General features: G+C 43.6%; 2 protein-coding genes and 1 pseudogene across 2 annotated transcripts; 1 reads left to right on the plus strand and 2 right to left on the minus strand.

Moving 5' to 3' along the window:
* Positions 1–3,283: 3,283 nt before the first annotated feature.
* LOC147453664 (uncharacterized) lies at positions 3,284–5,789 on the minus strand. The gene is made up of 3 exons (XM_086516953.1): positions 5,496–5,789; positions 3,469–5,391; positions 3,284–3,397 (listed from the first exon to the last, which is right to left on the minus strand). The coding sequence occupies exons 1-3, from the start codon at positions 5,787–5,789 to the stop codon at positions 3,284–3,286; spliced, it is 2,331 nt and encodes a 776-aa protein (XP_086373079.1).
* A 204-nt stretch (positions 5,790–5,993) lies between these two features.
* On the minus strand, positions 5,994–6,779 carry LOC147453665 (uncharacterized). The gene has a single exon (XM_086516954.1). It carries the CDS (start codon positions 6,777–6,779, stop codon positions 5,994–5,996), a length of 786 nt encoding a protein of 261 aa, XP_086373080.1.
* A 4,904-nt stretch (positions 6,780–11,683) lies between these two features.
* Positions 11,684–12,985, plus strand: LOC147453666 (uncharacterized; annotated as a pseudogene).
* Positions 12,986–17,661: the final 4,676 nt, after the last annotated feature.

Consider the following 17,661-nt stretch of genomic DNA (forward strand, 5'->3'; position numbering starts at 1 on the left):
ATGTATGGATTAAGAAACCCACATAAATAAAATGGCATACCTAAACACACTGTTGTTATTGAAATACTCAACAAAGTGCCTTGCATATCACAGTAATATGGATTTTCTTACCGAAGCCGCTACATAATTTGCCACTCATGCTTACAAAAATAAAATGGCATACCAAAGCCGCTACATGATTTGACGCTCATGCGCATGCATTTGAACATAATCTTGCAACAGTTTTCCGCATGCCTTATGACAAAGTGGCAGCTTGTAGTGCTTCAAAGCCATGAGAAATTGATGCTTTCTAAAACACCAAAGAGTCCCACCCGATGGTGTTGTACACAAGCGTTGAAATCCTTGCTTGACTGCAAAATTCACCGACATGTCTGTCCTCGGCCCGCACCATGCCTTGCATGGAGAAGTTTGGCACTTTCAAGAATTACTGATGTTTCTGCATACCTTGCATCATCTCTCTATTGGCCGGAGTCGGGGCAATTGATATGCATCTTGTAGCTCTCCGATCTCGGTAACATATAGCCAAGGAGATGAGGGCGTGGGCTACTGCTCTTGTTTGGGGAGGATGCCCAATTTAGGGCACCCCTTATGCTCAAATATGAAACAAAGCTACACAATGATGGCAATTTTTGTTTTGACAGTGCAGGGTTGAGCAATTCACTCGTAGTGGGCGCTCTATTGCATGCATGGCCACGATGAATAGACCAAAATTGTCGAGCATGCCATGGTTCTCATCTTTGGAGAAAACCCAAAGCCAAATCATGCAGGTCATCCTTGCCTCATTGTGTGAGCAAGGGGTAGTTCCCACCGCTACTACTTCACCATGCCAATGTCCCTCCTTAGGGACAATTTTTGTGTGACCTTCGAATCTTCCTCAGCCTATCCTCCATGGTGAGAAAGAGATCCACATGAGAGAGAGAGAGAGAGAGAGAGAGAGAGAGAGAGAGAGAGAGAGAGAGAGAGAGAGAGAGAGGGAGAGAGAGAGAGAGAGAGAGAGAGAGAGAGAGAGAGAGAGAGAGAGAGAGAGAGAGAGAGAGAGAGAGAGAGAGAGAGAGAGAGAGAGAGAGAGAGAGAGAGAGAGAGAGAGAGATCATGCATCCACGCATGAGCCATGCAAAGCCTTCCTCCCTCCTCCATAGATCCCCTCTCCCATAAGCTCTGATACCAATATAAGACCTGTGGGAAGTGCCTAAGGATTCTCCACCCTACCACCCACAATATAAGCCCTTGGCCATCCATACTTAGAATCCCCTGTCCACACGTAACAATTAGACCTTGGACTAGGTCTGTGACCCCCCTGGGTTTGCCCTTGGCATTACACTTTGTCAGCTCTAGTGTCCCTGCATTTCAAAAGGTGGGCAATCTTGTCGATACAGCTTCCCCTAGCATTTCAAAAGGCATCTCAAAATGCCTTCAAGCATGGCAACGACTCCCACGTGATATAGCGTTTTGAAATGCTCTGCCAATGTGAGTAATTGATAGCACCACCTCAAGCAGGTGCATTTTGAAACGCCAAGCAAGGTTGACACTGACTACTGTAGCATAAGAAAAAAATGCTTCTTTTGAAAACACCGATGGACTTAATCCTTTCCTCTTCTTCACGGCCAATTCTCCTCGCACCTTGAAATCAATAAGCCTTTTGCTCTGATACCATGTGAAAGTTGACGATGTGGAAGTAGAGATGCAATGGGGAGAATACACAAGAGAGAGAAAGAGAGCTAGAAATATTGTTGAACCAACCAACCTTGGCAATGAATTGATGATTGTACAATGGGGGCAATGGTTTGCATATATACCCATCTAAGTAAATTGCCTTACCCAAACTTTGACAAATAAGTAAAATAAATACCTAAGCACAAAAATAAATAGTGAGATCACATTGGGCAGTTCACTTGAGATGCCATAACTTTAATAGTTTAGTCCCTTCATGCTTGTGTACAATTTTCAACCTGGATCATTGGTTGCAGTTGGCTATTGAGACAATTTAGCACGTTGTCGGGGGATATGTGTTCCAAGTGTGAGCCGAGAAGGTGAGGGGCCTTTGACTGTGAGAGGTGTGTGAGAGAGAAATTAGCAGACACTAATAACTAAGACGATCATCATAACCATCAATAAACTGAGTAAAGCTTTGAGTACAATTTAATCAATAGACAAGGCGGGATGTTAACATCACCGTCACTTGGATTAACTGAGAACTAGGAGTTTAAGCTCCCTTTGCAAGATTACGTGGGCTGTTAACGGCTCTATGACTTATCAAGATGATTAACTAAGTTCAAGCTGACAACGATGATGAAGACCTCCTTCATGTCACTCTCCTTGCCTCAATTGCTAACAATAAGCTTCAAATTTCTCCTCTAATTGCCTTGCTCTTGTTGCCCTTAGGCCCTATATTCCCTTGGTATTCTCTCTTCCAGAGAGAGAGAGAGAGAGAGAGAGAGAGAGAGAGAGAGAGAGAGAGAGAGAGAGAGAGAGAGAGAGAGAGAGAGAGAGAGAGAGAGAGAGAGAGATGATGATGATGATGTTTTATTTACGTCCTCGGGGGGCCAAAATGACCCATGGGACCACAAAAAAAATAAAATCTACAAGAGGCTCCCCTCATGTGTGTAGAGGGGATAATGGGCTAGTAGCTTTCTTGTGTGTTAGTGTTGTGTGATGATCCAATACTTTGGCAAAGGAGATGCCTAAAGCTACTGGGGCGGGGTGTGTCCGAGAGAGAAGCTCCTCAAAGGTGACATCTCCTTGCAATAGCAATGGGAAATCAGCACGGATGTGTGCGTATGCTGGGCACTCGATGGTGACATGGGCCTCGCTTTCCACTTTGTTTAAATTGCATTGTGTGCATGTCCTTCTATTTTCCTTAATATTCAGCCACCCTCCCGTTTCAATCTTGAGCATGTGTGATCGCGTCTGCATCAAAGTAATGGCCCGTCTTGCACGGTGGGACATAGGTGTCCTGATATGCATTTGGGTGTCCCCAGTCTTGTAGGTCTCCCAATATCGTGTATTGATGTGTTTGCCGTAGTATTCAAATTTGGACCTGTGTACTGCTATACTCCATCTAGTGTGTAGGGATTCAAGTATGCTTCTCTCAAAATTCAGCCCATGCTCATGTTCAGTGCCTTCCTCTATGTGCATGTCCACATGGTCTCCCACATTCCATCTAGAGAATCATTTCCATATGTCTTCTACGAGACTGGATGTGAGAAATTTACTCTTGTAATTCTTTTGCGGTTTACATCCGGCTTGCCATGCCATGTGGGGTAGACGGCTCTCCGACATCATCTTAACTTTCATGAGGTATCTGTGCACCCTTTGTAAGGCTTGCATTTCCAAGGGTCTCTTTCCTGTCTCCAAAAGCATCACTGAGTATGGGGTGGTAGTTTTGATCCCCATGTGTCTACATAGGAATTTTTTCTGTATCTTTTCAATGTCATTCCAAGTGCTAGCGGGGATACTCCCCCCCCATACCTCTACACCGTAAAGTATTGTTTGGACCACGCATACATCAAATGCTAGAGACTTGATTTCCCATCGCCTTGTGACACTTTGCTTGCACATGTTCTCAAATTCATGGTATTTCGCTTGTCCTGCATCAATTCTGTTTTGCGCGCAACTTCCCCATGCATGGTTTGAAGGTACATAGATGCCCAAGTACTTGAACCTCTCAACCGCTTGGAGTGCTTGCCCGTCATACGTGATGATGGGCTGATTCTCATTTCTACATGTGTGGACTGACATAACCTTTGTTTTGGCTACATTGACTGACAAGCGCGTTGCATTGCAAAATGCATGTACTGCATCCAAAAGTTTATGTAGAAGGAGTGCCTTGTAGGCAAAGAGAACCACATCGTCGGCATATTTGAGGAGCAGAAGCGTGAAAGTACCAATGCTAGGGTGATCTCCCCCCTCTCCCATAGCCTTGTTAATGAAATCATCAAGCTCATCTATGCATAGTCCAAAAAGCGTAGGTGACAAAGGGCATCCTTGTTTAACTCCCATAGTGCTTCTGAACTCTTGTGAGAAACCTGTGTTTGTCTTGAGTTTACATCTGACCTCTTGGTAGAGACGTCCCACTGCTGCCCTGAGATGCATAAGAACTCCCAGAGTTTCCATACGTGACCATAGCCCTTGACGGGGTACTGTGTCAAACGCTTTCGTGAAGTCCACAAAACAACAATACAAGGTTTTGCCTTTTAGCCTGGTTTCATCCATCAAGACCCGGAGTGTGATAAGGTGGTCTATCGTGCTATGGCGGGCTCTAAATCCTGCTTGTCCAATGGCACGTTTCCCGTTATTTTCAGCCCATGTGCTAAGATCTTTCTCAATAATGCTTCCAAATAGTTTTGCCATACATGAGCTCCCCATGATGGTGCGATAATTAGTGAGCAAATTGTGGTCACCTCCTTTAAAGAGCACTTTCACCCAGTTTTCTTGCCAATCTTGGGGTAAGTATTGGTTGATTGCTTGATTCATCATATGGTGTATCCATTTCTTAGCCTCAATACCTGACCATTTCAGCATTTCAGAGGTAAGATGTAATGTGTCAGCTGCTTTCCCATTCGCCAGGCTTTTGAGGCCTTTAATGACTGCCTGGAAGGTGATGGGCTTTGGATGTTCGGCATGAGCCCCTGTGTATGTCGCCTCTTGAGTCCTCGACGGGGCATACAAAGTTTGTACATAAGCATACATTTCATTTAGGCTGAAATCTCCCATCACATCCCCTTTCTTCCCCTTCATGTTACGCCAAGCCTTCTTTGGCTCTTTCTTGAACCTGCTGAGGTCTTGTTGTTCTTTTGAGAGTTCATACATGCGTCTCTTTTTCCTCTTGAGTGTATTGTATTCTCTAGAAGCCCATTCCCATTCAGTTGAGTGTTGTGCTAAGCCTCTCATCTTGCGTTTGGACTCCTTGCATTCTGCATCAAACCAAGGATTATGAGGTAAACCCTTCCTGGTCTGTTTACCATTTTGATACTTGCCCATAGTAATTTTTGCCACTTCCTCCATTGCATGTCGGAAGATCTTCCACGTCTCTTCAATGTCACAAGGCATGTTCCGGTTAAACAGTAAGCTATCTAAGAGACTAGCACAGTCCTCTTTCTTCGTGAGTTGCATTTTGTATGACCAATTTGGTGTATTCATTGTGTTGACAATAGGCATACTGGGCATGTGTAGGCATATATGAATTGGGGTATGGTCGGAGGTTGGTAGCCTGCTACCCACTTCAAAACTATGGACCAATTCCAATGCATCGTATCTCACCAAGGCATAATCATTTGTACTCCTCCCATGATTTTTCGTGTAGCAAGTGTATGATCCAGAGTGTATGAACTTATCCGCACCATTCATGGCTACAAGCTGCATTGAGTTCATCATACTTATCATGGCTGACCCCTATGATTCATGATGTTATCACTTGAACATCTATCCCACATAGAACCAAGTATAAGTTCCCCATTCTTATCCGCAGGATGCATTGAATGGTCTGTCAATTGTACCTGTGTGTTTCCAATCCAGGCGTTCAAATCCCCAAGAAGGACAACTGCTCCCTTTTGTGCATATATTGCAATGTCTGTACATAGGTCAGCAAAGGGGTCATTTTTGGATAGCTGGTTTGTGTCATAAAAAGGTGACTCTGGATGCGGGATATAGCATCCTGCAACAAAGATCAATCCTTTTGATGAGCAAACCTTAACCCATATATAGCGCTTGTGGTCATCGATCTTGCATACCTCAACCATCTTTTGAAGCTCTTCCTTATACATTACAGCTACACCTCCTTGTCCTCGCATTTTGGTACCATTCCACCATACGGAGTGCTTGATATATCCACTAATGTCCGGCAGCCTGCATGTGTTTTGTTCCCATGTTTCCAATAGGAAGAGTATGTCAGCTTGTGGTAGAATATCCACCAGCCCTTCTCCCTTATGCCATGGGAAACCTCTACAATTCCAGCTTGTTACCTGTATGGTCGTGATCCCATGGGTTGCGTGCCCCTATGCATTTTTAGGCGGTGATGCTGGTTTTTTCTCCTTGAGACGTTCCTCATATGCTTTCCTTCTTGCTGCCTGTTGTGTCGGTGTTCTATCTTCACTTACATAGTACTGAGTGCCTTTCAAGTAGAAGCGTGCAGTTTCCAAAATTATGGCCCTTTTGCGAGCATCCAACATTGTGCATACAACTGCCCTATGAGCATCAGTCTTCTTCTGACCCACTCTATGTGCCCCATATACCCCTGCATCTTGCATATCAAGATTTTCTGCTAACAGGGTGGTAACGTCTACGTTCAATGACATGACTGTTTCCCCCTTAGGTTTTGGCATGCCTCGTATCACAATGTTTTGGGATCTTTTCTCCCTTTCCTTGTATTCGGTAGAATCCTCATGCGTATACATACTCTCATACGTATACATCTCTCCTGTCTTGTGTCCCATTGTCCTCTCTTGTTTCACTATTTGTGCCCAAGATGGAGGAGACCCCTCCGATGCATCGGTTACATTATTGGTGACCTGTGTTATGTGACTGCCTTGTTCCAACACTTGAGTTTGCAGTGTTTTCAAGGTGTCTTCTTGTTGTTGAAGCTTCAGAGCTTGCAGTGCAATGGTATGATCCAACTCTTGGTTGCGTAGTGTCAGGTTCTTGAGGTCTTCATTTTGGCATGAAATAACCTCATTCTGTTGTCGTACCTGTTCTTGGATAGACAGTAGCAGTCCCCAAATGTCATGTGTAGTACATGTGATCGTCGTGTCCCTTGAATCCTTGGGGGGCGTGTCCTTCGGCATTGATTTAAAAGGCGATGAGCTCACTGTTCGACTGCTTTTGGATACCCTTTGATTAATGTGCGCCGATTGCATAGGTGGGGAGAGAGAGATCCCTTCTCTATGCCTTGCAAGCTTGAGCTCTTCTCCCCCTTCGTCCTCCTATGAAACCCTTTGGGGGCTTTCTCCAAGGTCAAGAGAGATCTTTTGTGCCGTAGACGAGAGAGGGAAAGAGATCTCCTCGTGTTCCTTCTACTTCCTCTTCTTCCCCCCTTGCTTCAACCCCTTCTCCTGCAATTCCCTTGCTTTCATAGGCTGTCATTGGCCCTTCGTGATCTTCTTTTTTCCCCTCTCCTCTCAACCCCCCCTCTTTATGCCCAAAAATAGTGTTTCTTTTTATGCCCCACTTGATTTGCTTGTCACGGCGGTGTGACAAGCACCTTGCTACTGTGGCAGGTTGGTGGTGGAGCTCTGCCAAATCGCTCGAGAGCGATGCCGACAAATAGGTTGCCCTTGAGATCATGAGCAGTTTTTGCTTCCTGGTGACGCTCATCCGAGTGCGCTATGAGCGCATTCTCTCTTCCCTGCTCTCGCGTTCACTGCATGCACACCATGGCCTTTTTTTTTCTCCCCATTCACATTAAAGCCTCTTCTTATTTTCTATGGGCAGCCTTATTGCCATAGTGGGCGGCCATTGGTTGGTATTTGGGCAGCCATACCCCTTTCCTTTGCTCTCATATCCACCAAGCCATTTCTTCGCACAACACCTTGGCTAAGCATTTCCGAGCACAACACCATGTCAACTGAGACACTGCTAGCACAACATGTTTCTTTTATGGGCATGCCCTTATCGGTGGCCATTAGTACTTTAGCTTATGGGTGGCAAACTATGCTCCTAATGGGCACCACATTTGTCATATACATCGACCAAAGCATTGCCAACCACGACACATTTGGCATACATCCTGATGAAAGCATAGATGATCATCCCATTAGGCTTACATATTGACCACCGTAATGCTCTGGTAGCATACCCCACTATCAATGCACTGCATGAGATGACATTCCGGACTAGGTGCTCCTCGAGCACTTATTGCTCTAATAAGTGCACAATATTTGGCATACATATCATTGAACTTTCTCGTTACTGAGCCCTGGTCACTGCTCAATAAACATGTAGCCTTCAAGTAGTCCCTTTGCTCTTTTTCCCACTATGGATAGCTCGTGCTTTCGTCCCTAACTCCTTGTTGCTTCCTTGCCTCCACTCTTTGTCATGCTTTTGTTTCACCCCCTTCATGCAAAATCCCCCCCCCCCCCCCCCCCACTCTTCTATATTTGGCTAAACAAAACTCCTCCTTTGTCAAGGCGGCGTGACAAGCTGCTTGTTGCCAATTGGTATGGCCCGGGTGGAGGTGCACGCAATCCCACGGAGTTCTGACCGAATAGGGGTGCCTTGCACTCTTGAGCAATTTTTGCTTCATGGGTGACATCATCCGAGCTCTCTACTGCGCGCTATGAGCGCATTCTCTCTCCCTTGCTCTCGCATTCACTACCTCCACACCTTGGCCTTTGATCCCTCCCCCCCACCCCCCCATTCACATTAAAACCTCTTCTTATTTTCTATGGGCGGTCTTATTGTCATAGTGGGCAGCCATTGGTTGGTCTTTGGGCGGCCATACCCCTTTCATTTGCTCTCATAGCAACCAAGCCATTGCTTAGCACAACACCTTGGCTAAGAATTGCTGAGCACAACACTGTGTCAACTGAAACACTGTTAGCACAATATGTTTCTCTTATGGGCATGCCCTTATGGGCGACCATTAGTACTTAGCTTATGGGCAACAAATTATGCTCCCAATGGGCACCACATTTGGCGTATACATCGACCAAATCATTGCCAACCACAACACATTTGGAATACATCCTGGTGAAAGCATTGATGATCATCACATTAGGACTACATATCGACAACCGTAGTGCTCTGGTAGCATACCCCACTATCAATGCATTGCATGAGATGACATTCTGGACTAGGTGCTCCTCCAACACTTATTGATCTATTAAGTGCACAATATTTGGCATACATATCATTGAACTTTCTCTTACTGAGCCTTGGTCACTGCTCAATAAGCATGTAGCCTTCAAGTAGGATTTATCTGCATCCCTTTGCTCTTTTTCCCACTATGGAAGCGGAGCTGCACGAGATCCACCCCCTCTGAACCTGCACAGCCTCTGGTCTGTGCCAACCGGTCTTCAAAATGTGTAAACGTATAAGCACTACCCCACCGTGAGCATGCTTTTAATTTTTTTTTCAATATGTGGACTTATTAGAATATACTCTCCTCCAGATCATAGGGAAAACACAAGAATTTCCAATCAATAGAGCATAAGCATGAATTAACCCATAAAACATCATAAAAACCATCTAGATCATATGGCATATATATCAATCTTCCCAGACCATGCATATGTCCATCTCCGCCTGAATCAAATGGCATATCAATCAATTGCCCCGAATCATGCATATAATTGTCTCCTCCTAGATCAAAAGCTAGCTCAAAATCCCCTACATCATAGGGTAACATTAAATCCCATATAGCATTAGGTATCATTAGATACTGCCATATCCTTTGTGCAAGTGGCTCATCCAATTTTTGATCTTCAACCACAGGTAGGAGTACTCTCTTCATTGGGCTCCCAAGATGCATCAGAAAACATTTCCCTATCTTGCACATGCTCAAAATCAAGTAGAGCATCATTTAACAATTGCATAAGGTCATCATCAATTGCATCTGAATAAACTTGCTCATGCACAAATTTAGATTGGTCGATACCCTGTATTTGAGAATCCTTCTGAAGCTTCATCCAATAAGCACATAAACTCTGGGTCCACCTCTTCAGAAGATTCTTCTACCGTGTACATTTCAGCCTAAAAAGGGGCTAGGAGCCTATATAGAAATATGGTAGGGTGGAGATGAGCATGCGGTAGTCACTCTGGTCTCACATAGAGAGAGAGAGAGAGAGAGAGAGAGAGAGAGAGAGAGAGAGAGAGAGAGAGAGAGAGAGAGATTGACTTATAGATCAATTTACATGTAATACTTCATATTTTAAGTCTCTCTTTCTTTATAGATGTACTTTTAATAATATTAGAGGCATGCCATTTTAATTTTTAAATCAAAATGTTGTTATAATAAGATCTATTTGTAAGTACCTTATATACAAAAATGTTCACCAATTAGCTCCTCATAAATTGGGGAATTTATCTACGAATCTTTTTGTAAGTAATTTACACAAAAGTGCCAAGGCATTGTCTTGAGAGATGTTTGTGAGATTGAAAAGGGGAATTTAAGGGCATTTTGGGATTTTTCAACAAAACTTACCTAATATGATTTATGGGCCGTGGGGTGGGGGCCCTTTGGGGGTGGGCAACCCTCAAGACTATATAACACATAGCATTTAAGAAGGGGGGGGGGGGGGGGCTGGGCACGCTGGCCAAATTCAAGCGGGATAAACCTGAGGGGAGTGCCATGTCAGCAGGGTGAAAGGGGGGACTAGGTAATTTGAATTTGGGACGCTTTTGAGGGGGGTCAAAAGGCAGAGAGGCAACACTGTTGGGGTGTGGGCAGAGTGTGGGCAGAGAGGCCACACATTATCTCTGAGAGGTAGGAGGGTAGAGGGAAGAAGCCACAACATGTATGGGGAGCAAACAAATGCTTGAACTCAATGTACCTTGGGAGGCAAAACAAGTTGTGCAATCCATTGACCTAAATGTAACCCGAGAGGCAGAGGGAGATCAAGGGATGCAGGGCAGGATGGAGGCACGATTGGATGCTTTTGAGGATGGGGAGAAACAAAAGCAATATCATATATTTGATTTGAATGAGGAGTTGGAGGAAGGCAACTCGTCATCAACAGGCTCAAGTAGTGCTTCCATGGAATCAGGATCCCATTCTAGTGGTGGTGACCAAGTAAAGGAGTTTACCAAATCCCCTTCAACCTTCCTTGCAAATTCAGTCCATAGGGGGAAACCCGTAACCCAATATTTTGACCCAGAGTTGCATGCTTCTCACCATTTCTTTAGATTTTCTTGGGAGAGCTATGACCTTATGCTATTAGATCTTCAAGGGATTTGTAAGCCAACATTGGGTATGTTGCACAATGCCGGCATGCATGATGTAAAACGGTGGAACAAGATGAAGGAAAATCTTGTGATCCGAGGATCCCCTCAGCATGGATCAATTAGGATCCTCTTGAGGGGTGTCCCTCCCAAAGCCATTGCACCAAAGGAGGATTGGACAACCGTTACAGAACAATGTCACATCGACCAGAAGGGGCTCACTTGAGCATGTTGGAAACTATGAATCCGGTGAAAACTGCATGGTGCACAGATATCAAAAGGCATGGCATACCTAATTCATTCATTAGAGATACAATTAGAAATTGTCAGGTGTGTAAGAAGGATCCTACCCTCCAATCTGAATCGCTTATGTTTCAGAAGGTTGGAGGGAAGGGCAATGCCGGTGAGAAAACTCCGAAGTGAAAAAATTATTACAGATAGATTTCATGTGTGTGATGTGCTGGAGAGTATTATGATAAACCATAAAGTCAGGCTTGTTAAGATAAGATCAGCCAAGGTAGGCGAAGGTAAGGTAGAGAACTACTATGTCTGTCATCATGGTGGTTCAAGAAGGCATCATGGAGAAAACAAGCGCAGAGAGAGGAAAATGAAGAAGTGCGGTTGTCCTTTCAAGGCACAAGTGCAATTCAGTGAGGGAGTTCATGAGGTCACCATTTTGCTTCGTGCTACGCATGAGGGCCATGTTCCTGGCTCTCGGGATGACTTATATCATCTACTTGTTCATCCAAGTGTGCTTCAATGTTGCATGGAGGATTATTTTGATGTTGGAACATGTCGCTATGTTGCCAAAATGTCAGTTTCAAAAGAAAACTTCCACATGCAACGAGCATTCTTGTTAGATCGCACAACTTTTTGATTCTTCATGATCTCAAAGGAGGTCCAACAGTTGGCATATAGCCTACGGCATGAAGGTAGTAAGATAATTTTCTTTTCTTGTCACCCCTTTAATTACTTAACCATTTTGTTTTTCTCTAGGATGTGCATCTGGGAATGATTGGTCTGCAATGTACATGGAGTCTCTGAAGTTACAAGCCACAGGGAAGGTACTTTGGAGTGCCTTACCTTCATTTTTATGTATTCCTTTTTCTTGTGTCCTTATTTAGTTGCTTGTTGCTTTTGAAAGGTTGCATATGTGCAACCATACAATCCAAATGCTTTGCAAGACGTCAACAAGCCATTTGTCGTCATCATTCAAGATGATTGGATGCTTTAGATGTGTATTTGGTTCTCACAACATAATGCGTGGGCCATGGACAACACATTCAAGACAAACATTTATGGGTAGCCATTGTATGCAGCTGTTTTGCCAAATCAAAATGGTACAGGGATTCCACTATGGTTGATGATGTGCACAAGTGACCCTGAGACATGTCAGAAGAGAGTTGCCCTTGAATTGACCATCCGGATGATATTCTCGAGAATGGGTAGCATACGATCGAATGCAATTGTGATAGAAAAATGTCCCCAAGAATTGAATGCCATCTTGAGAGCCATCAAAGATGATCCTACTTGTTAGGCTGAACACAGTGAAGGACAAGGAGTCCAAGTAGCATGTCATGTCCTGGTTTGTTGGTTTCATGTCAAAAAGGCTTGGGTCGAGAACCTTTTACCGCAAGTGCCAAGACACATGCAAGACCATGTTTATTCTTCAATGTGTAACTTGATGCACTCTAGCTCCAAGGACGACTTTGAAGCTCGCTTTCAACGCCTCTTGCTGGACTACTCCAATCATGAAAATATTCAACTTTATGTCTCCAATGGATGCTACTCAAAGTCATGTGTATGGCGTGAACTTTGGCGGAAGTTTGGACGTCTTTTTCCCCATGGTAATGTGGACACAAAAAATCTGGTGGAAAGACTATGGCAATATGTCAAGTATACTCTCTTGGATGCGAGGATAAATGGATTAGCCTTGGATCTACTTCATGCACTTGTTGGCAATGAGAGGAGTGGAAGTTGGACGGGAGGAACTCTCTTGGAGTTCTTCAAGCAAAGGCAAGAGCTAGGTGAGCTATTGTCCCACTCCTTGGACTTTCTCTTTGATCTACCTCTTAGTAAAGTTCATGGCATGTTCATTGACAACGGATTCTAGACGATTTGCTATGTATGGTTCAAGCAACAGTGCAACAAAGGCACTAGCTAATGGGGAGAAGCTATGTCAATGATACAAGACTAATCCTGAAACTCTTTAGGTGGTGAATGAATCTACATTACTCTTCAAGATTCAAAGCATGACATTGGACTCTTGGTACCATGTGAGCATGCAATTTTCGTACTGTGATTGCTCAGACTGGTCCTTCCAATGCAAGCATCTATATGGGCTTCGGTTAATACTTCAAAGCTGTTTTCCAATGCTTCATGCAATTTTACCTATTGTGGATAGCGTGCATGAAATGGCTGATCTTGCAACCAACGATGGAATGCAACAATGATCTCTATGGAGAACTTGGAGAATCTCCATGAGCCGGAGGAGGTCAACTTGCTAAGAAAGGGTAGCATCAAACAAATCCAGGCAAATGTCACACAAACACGGCTTTGGCATGGCAGGCTATCGTGTATCATTGATGGCATAGGTGAGGCAGTTGAAGGCTGTCCCCAACCAACAAAAAAAACAAGAAACACAAGTTCCTTGAAACGTAAGCACCAGCGAGGGCAAAATCGGGTGCGCTTTGAGAAATGGCGACGTGTTAATTACCGGCATTGTTGTAGCAAAACCCTTCTTGTTGATGGTTCAAATATAGTATGTTGCCATACATGCCATGCTTTGCTTCCTTTATCTCAGAAGCACTTGTCTGCAAATTCAACTTCCCAGATCATGAACCACCTTGTACATTTATGGGATGGTGAGAACCCGGACAATGGTTCTATCATAGCATGTGACCACCACGAAGTATCACATATTGATTGTGAACGACATCTCACTATGAAGCTTGATGATGGATGGATATACAACAAGGTCTATGCCTCATAGACACAAATTACTTTTATATGACTTGAGTGCGGTTTAGGGTCATCCTCATATGTCATTCCTCATTGGAACTTTGCAAGCTATGTATGTTTTGTGAACATGACTTGGACAATCACAGTATATGTGTTTTTGTAACAATTAGATTGATATGATGGGAAAACCCCAAGAAGCTAGACTAACTTGTAGATATCCTAAAGTTCATTTGGGTTGTCTTAATCTGGTTGTTTGTTCTTTATCACTCTTAAGTGGTCACAACAATGAAGTGTTGTCTCTTTGATATCACCAGCAAAATGAAACCATAACGCATCAACACAAGGCTTTTGCCAGGTGGTTGACAACAAGCTCATGGGCTGAGTTTTCTAGGGCTTTTCCCAGGTATTGCATCTCTATATAGGGCTACAGGTTGAGCCCAAAAGGGTCATGCTTCAGCTGATCTTGATGGTGATTTTGCTAGGTTTTGGATGCGTGCACATAGCCATGTACATATGCTTTTACCAATTCTGGGATTCTGATTTTGCTCTCGCTTTTGCCAGGTCTTGCCTCTTCCAGATCAGCCTCATAATGGTCCTTATAGTTTTCATACACGATGGGACCTTGCCATAATCTCGGACATGACCATAAACTTATTGCCAAAAGCTCACACACACCCAGCATGACTTCAACGTAAACACACACACATTCAATATGACACTAAAAACAAACCTCGCCAAAATACCGTAAACGTAGAGTCGCCACAAACACCAATCGAACCTTGTCATAAACCTGGGCCGCACCCATAAACTCGACAATAGCATGGTAACAACTTGGCCTCCCCCATAAGCTCGACATCATGCCATAACAACACCAACCGAACCTCACCATAACACCATATACAAGACCTACCATAAACTCAGGAGAAAGTAATATCGAACCTCGCCATAAAAATCAAATTGAGCAAGCCATTTGGGTTACATGATCAGTTATAGGAGATTCGAAATGGACTACAACCTTATTAAACTTGGAACCAAACTTGAAACCAAAAGATTACCTTGACTGCGCAAACTCGCCATAAGTCATATATACATGAGTACCAAATAAAAAAAGATAAATTTTGGTTAGAATGCATCAGTATAAACAAAGGTTGTTGGTCACTAATATACACATAAACATTGGCTTATCAGAGAGTACCACATACATATAATAACTAAACCCGGACCTCATCATAAACCTACAAACATAAATGAACATGGCAGCGATCACTAAACCCGGACGTAGCCATAAACTTGCAAACAGAAATAAACATGACTGCTGACCATACATCCACAACTAAACCTGGACGTAGCCCTGAACATGCACTTAGCCAGTAAACTTGGACAACACACGACTGTATCTTAGACATAGCCATAATAAACAAGCCCAAAACTGAGCACTTAGATGTTTATACATGGCTCTCGGACATAGCCATAAACCAGCCCAAAACCTTGCCATAAGCATCGCAAAAGGCATGACCATAAAAATTGATTGAGCCATTTGTGTTACATGATCAGCTATAGGAGACTCAAAATGTATTGCAACCATAAGCCATACATACATACATACAAGCTTGCACAAAGGTTTCTAGATCGATGATGCAAACAAAACCACTAAAGCTGGGGTTGTCGTCGAGGAATTTAGCTGAACTAGATGCATGTCTAGAAATGAATGAGGAATTCGAGGTTCGAGCGACATAAACACTGGCCACTCTCCACATACATCTAACTAAACCCAGATGTGGAAATAAACTTGCAAACATAAACAAACATGGCCACTGGCCCCAAATCTAACTATACCCGGACATAGCCATAAACCTGCAAACATAAATAAACCCACACGTAGCCATAAACCTGTGTGTATACATAAACATGGTCCCTTCCCAAATACATCTAACTAAACCCAAACATAGTCCTGAATCTGCACATAGCCATAAACATAGACAAAACATGGATCTCGGATGTAGCCATAAACAAGCCCACATAAACATAGTCACGAGACAATGATTTACTTTCTTTTGAACATTGCACCAGAAACGTCAACATCGACCTGAGGACATAGACCATAAACGTGGAACATAACATTGCACCATAAAACTCGCCATACATACTTTAGTCGACACAAACCCCGGACATTGCATGTAGGCTGGTACAAAACCATTGTGCGTAAGCTGACATAAAACCTCGCCCTAAACCCGATCATACATAAAGTGTCATGCATTAAAGGTTGTTCCAAAACGGGCCATAGACCTAGATCCCTTTAGCGCAAAATGCAATGCATAAAAACCAACCATAATCTCATCCTCTTCCCACTACGTCTAAGCACCAACTATGGAGGCTTTGCCTCAATGCTAGCACATCATCGTGTATGAACCATGTCTTCTTCACCTGCACAACATCGACAAACACAAGAGGATTGAAGGAAATTAGAAAGGAGATGAATATCTAGATGCATATGGTAGAAAGCCATCACTCGACACACACACTAGCATAACCAGCTTTTACTCTTCTCCTACAAGCAAGACTGAATTATGTAGCGAATGGCAGTCATGACATAAAACCCACAAGTCAATCGCATTTGGTTGAATTGGGCCCTGCAACATCACATTAACATGACCAACATGCCCAAAATTTTCCAAGCATGAGAGAGCACAAGGAGACATACTTTCAACACTTTTAACTCAAATTCTGGCAGGCTCAAGCAATGCATGTTGGACATCATGAGCTTTTACTCGTTGGGCCATCGCCTCCATAGCACTGCATTCATAACAAGCAAGATAAAAAGCCATTGATAGCCATATCAACTTGTTTCATATACCGACCTCCCCAAGCTATGATGAACAAAGTCAACCCATGTACCTGTGCAAAGCAGGTACAATATCCATCATGGTCCTGCACCCAAGTGGGTCATAGTAGAGAATGTGGTTCTTTCTCCAACGTAGCCCTGCAATCTTTGCATGTGTGGCAAGATACATAACACAACATGTCCAGTGCTCCCTATTGCAAAGAGAGACAACATCAGCATGTCAATGAGAAGCCACAATGTAGCATACCTAGTAATCCTTTGTCCTCTCCTTACAAACCACCTGTAAATGATTGGAAAAAATGTAAGCACACATTCACCAAAGTCTCTCTCCCCGAAGAAGTTATGTAAGACCCGCATGGAATCTCGCTTGCCAATAGTAGCATCCACAACAAAATTCCACATAGAGCCGACAAGCATCACTTGCACGAGGACATCTGAGCCTAGTGTGTACTCCATCCACCTGTAAAAGTGTGTATATTAAGCACATTGCTGCTCACCACAATGCATAGCAACTCAATAACAAAAACATGGCGGTGATTACGTTGCAAATAGATTCATCGTGCACGTGGATGCTTTATTTGATAGGATGAAGAGTAGAGCCTGATCATCAATGTCCACTCATAGGCCAAAGCGAAGAGAGTTGAGCGACATAGGCACATGTGAAGAGAATCTACATCCAGCATGCCACAATCATGAACATAGTGAGTATCAAACAATTAGAAAACTGTGAACATACGGATGGTTGACAAAAGCCATCTGTATAAGGCCCGATTACTACGTGTCAGAGTGGCAGGGCTGATTTCATGGCCTATTTTTTCAACTATCAGTTGGTTATTACCGATATAAAATAGGAGAGCCGACAAAGAGTTATCATCGGGGGAGCCTATTTCAATAGCTTTGTCTCGTGTCTTCCCTCTTTGAATTGGAAGCTTTTTCTTTGTTGAAGTTGCAAGCAATGTAGGCTAGAAAGGAATGCACATTTATTA

Source organism: Adiantum capillus-veneris, chromosome 7 (assembly GCF_014529385.1).
Source record: "Adiantum capillus-veneris isolate H3 chromosome 7, ASM1452938v2, whole genome shotgun sequence".
NCBI lineage: Eukaryota > Viridiplantae > Streptophyta > Polypodiopsida > Polypodiales > Pteridaceae > Adiantum > Adiantum capillus-veneris.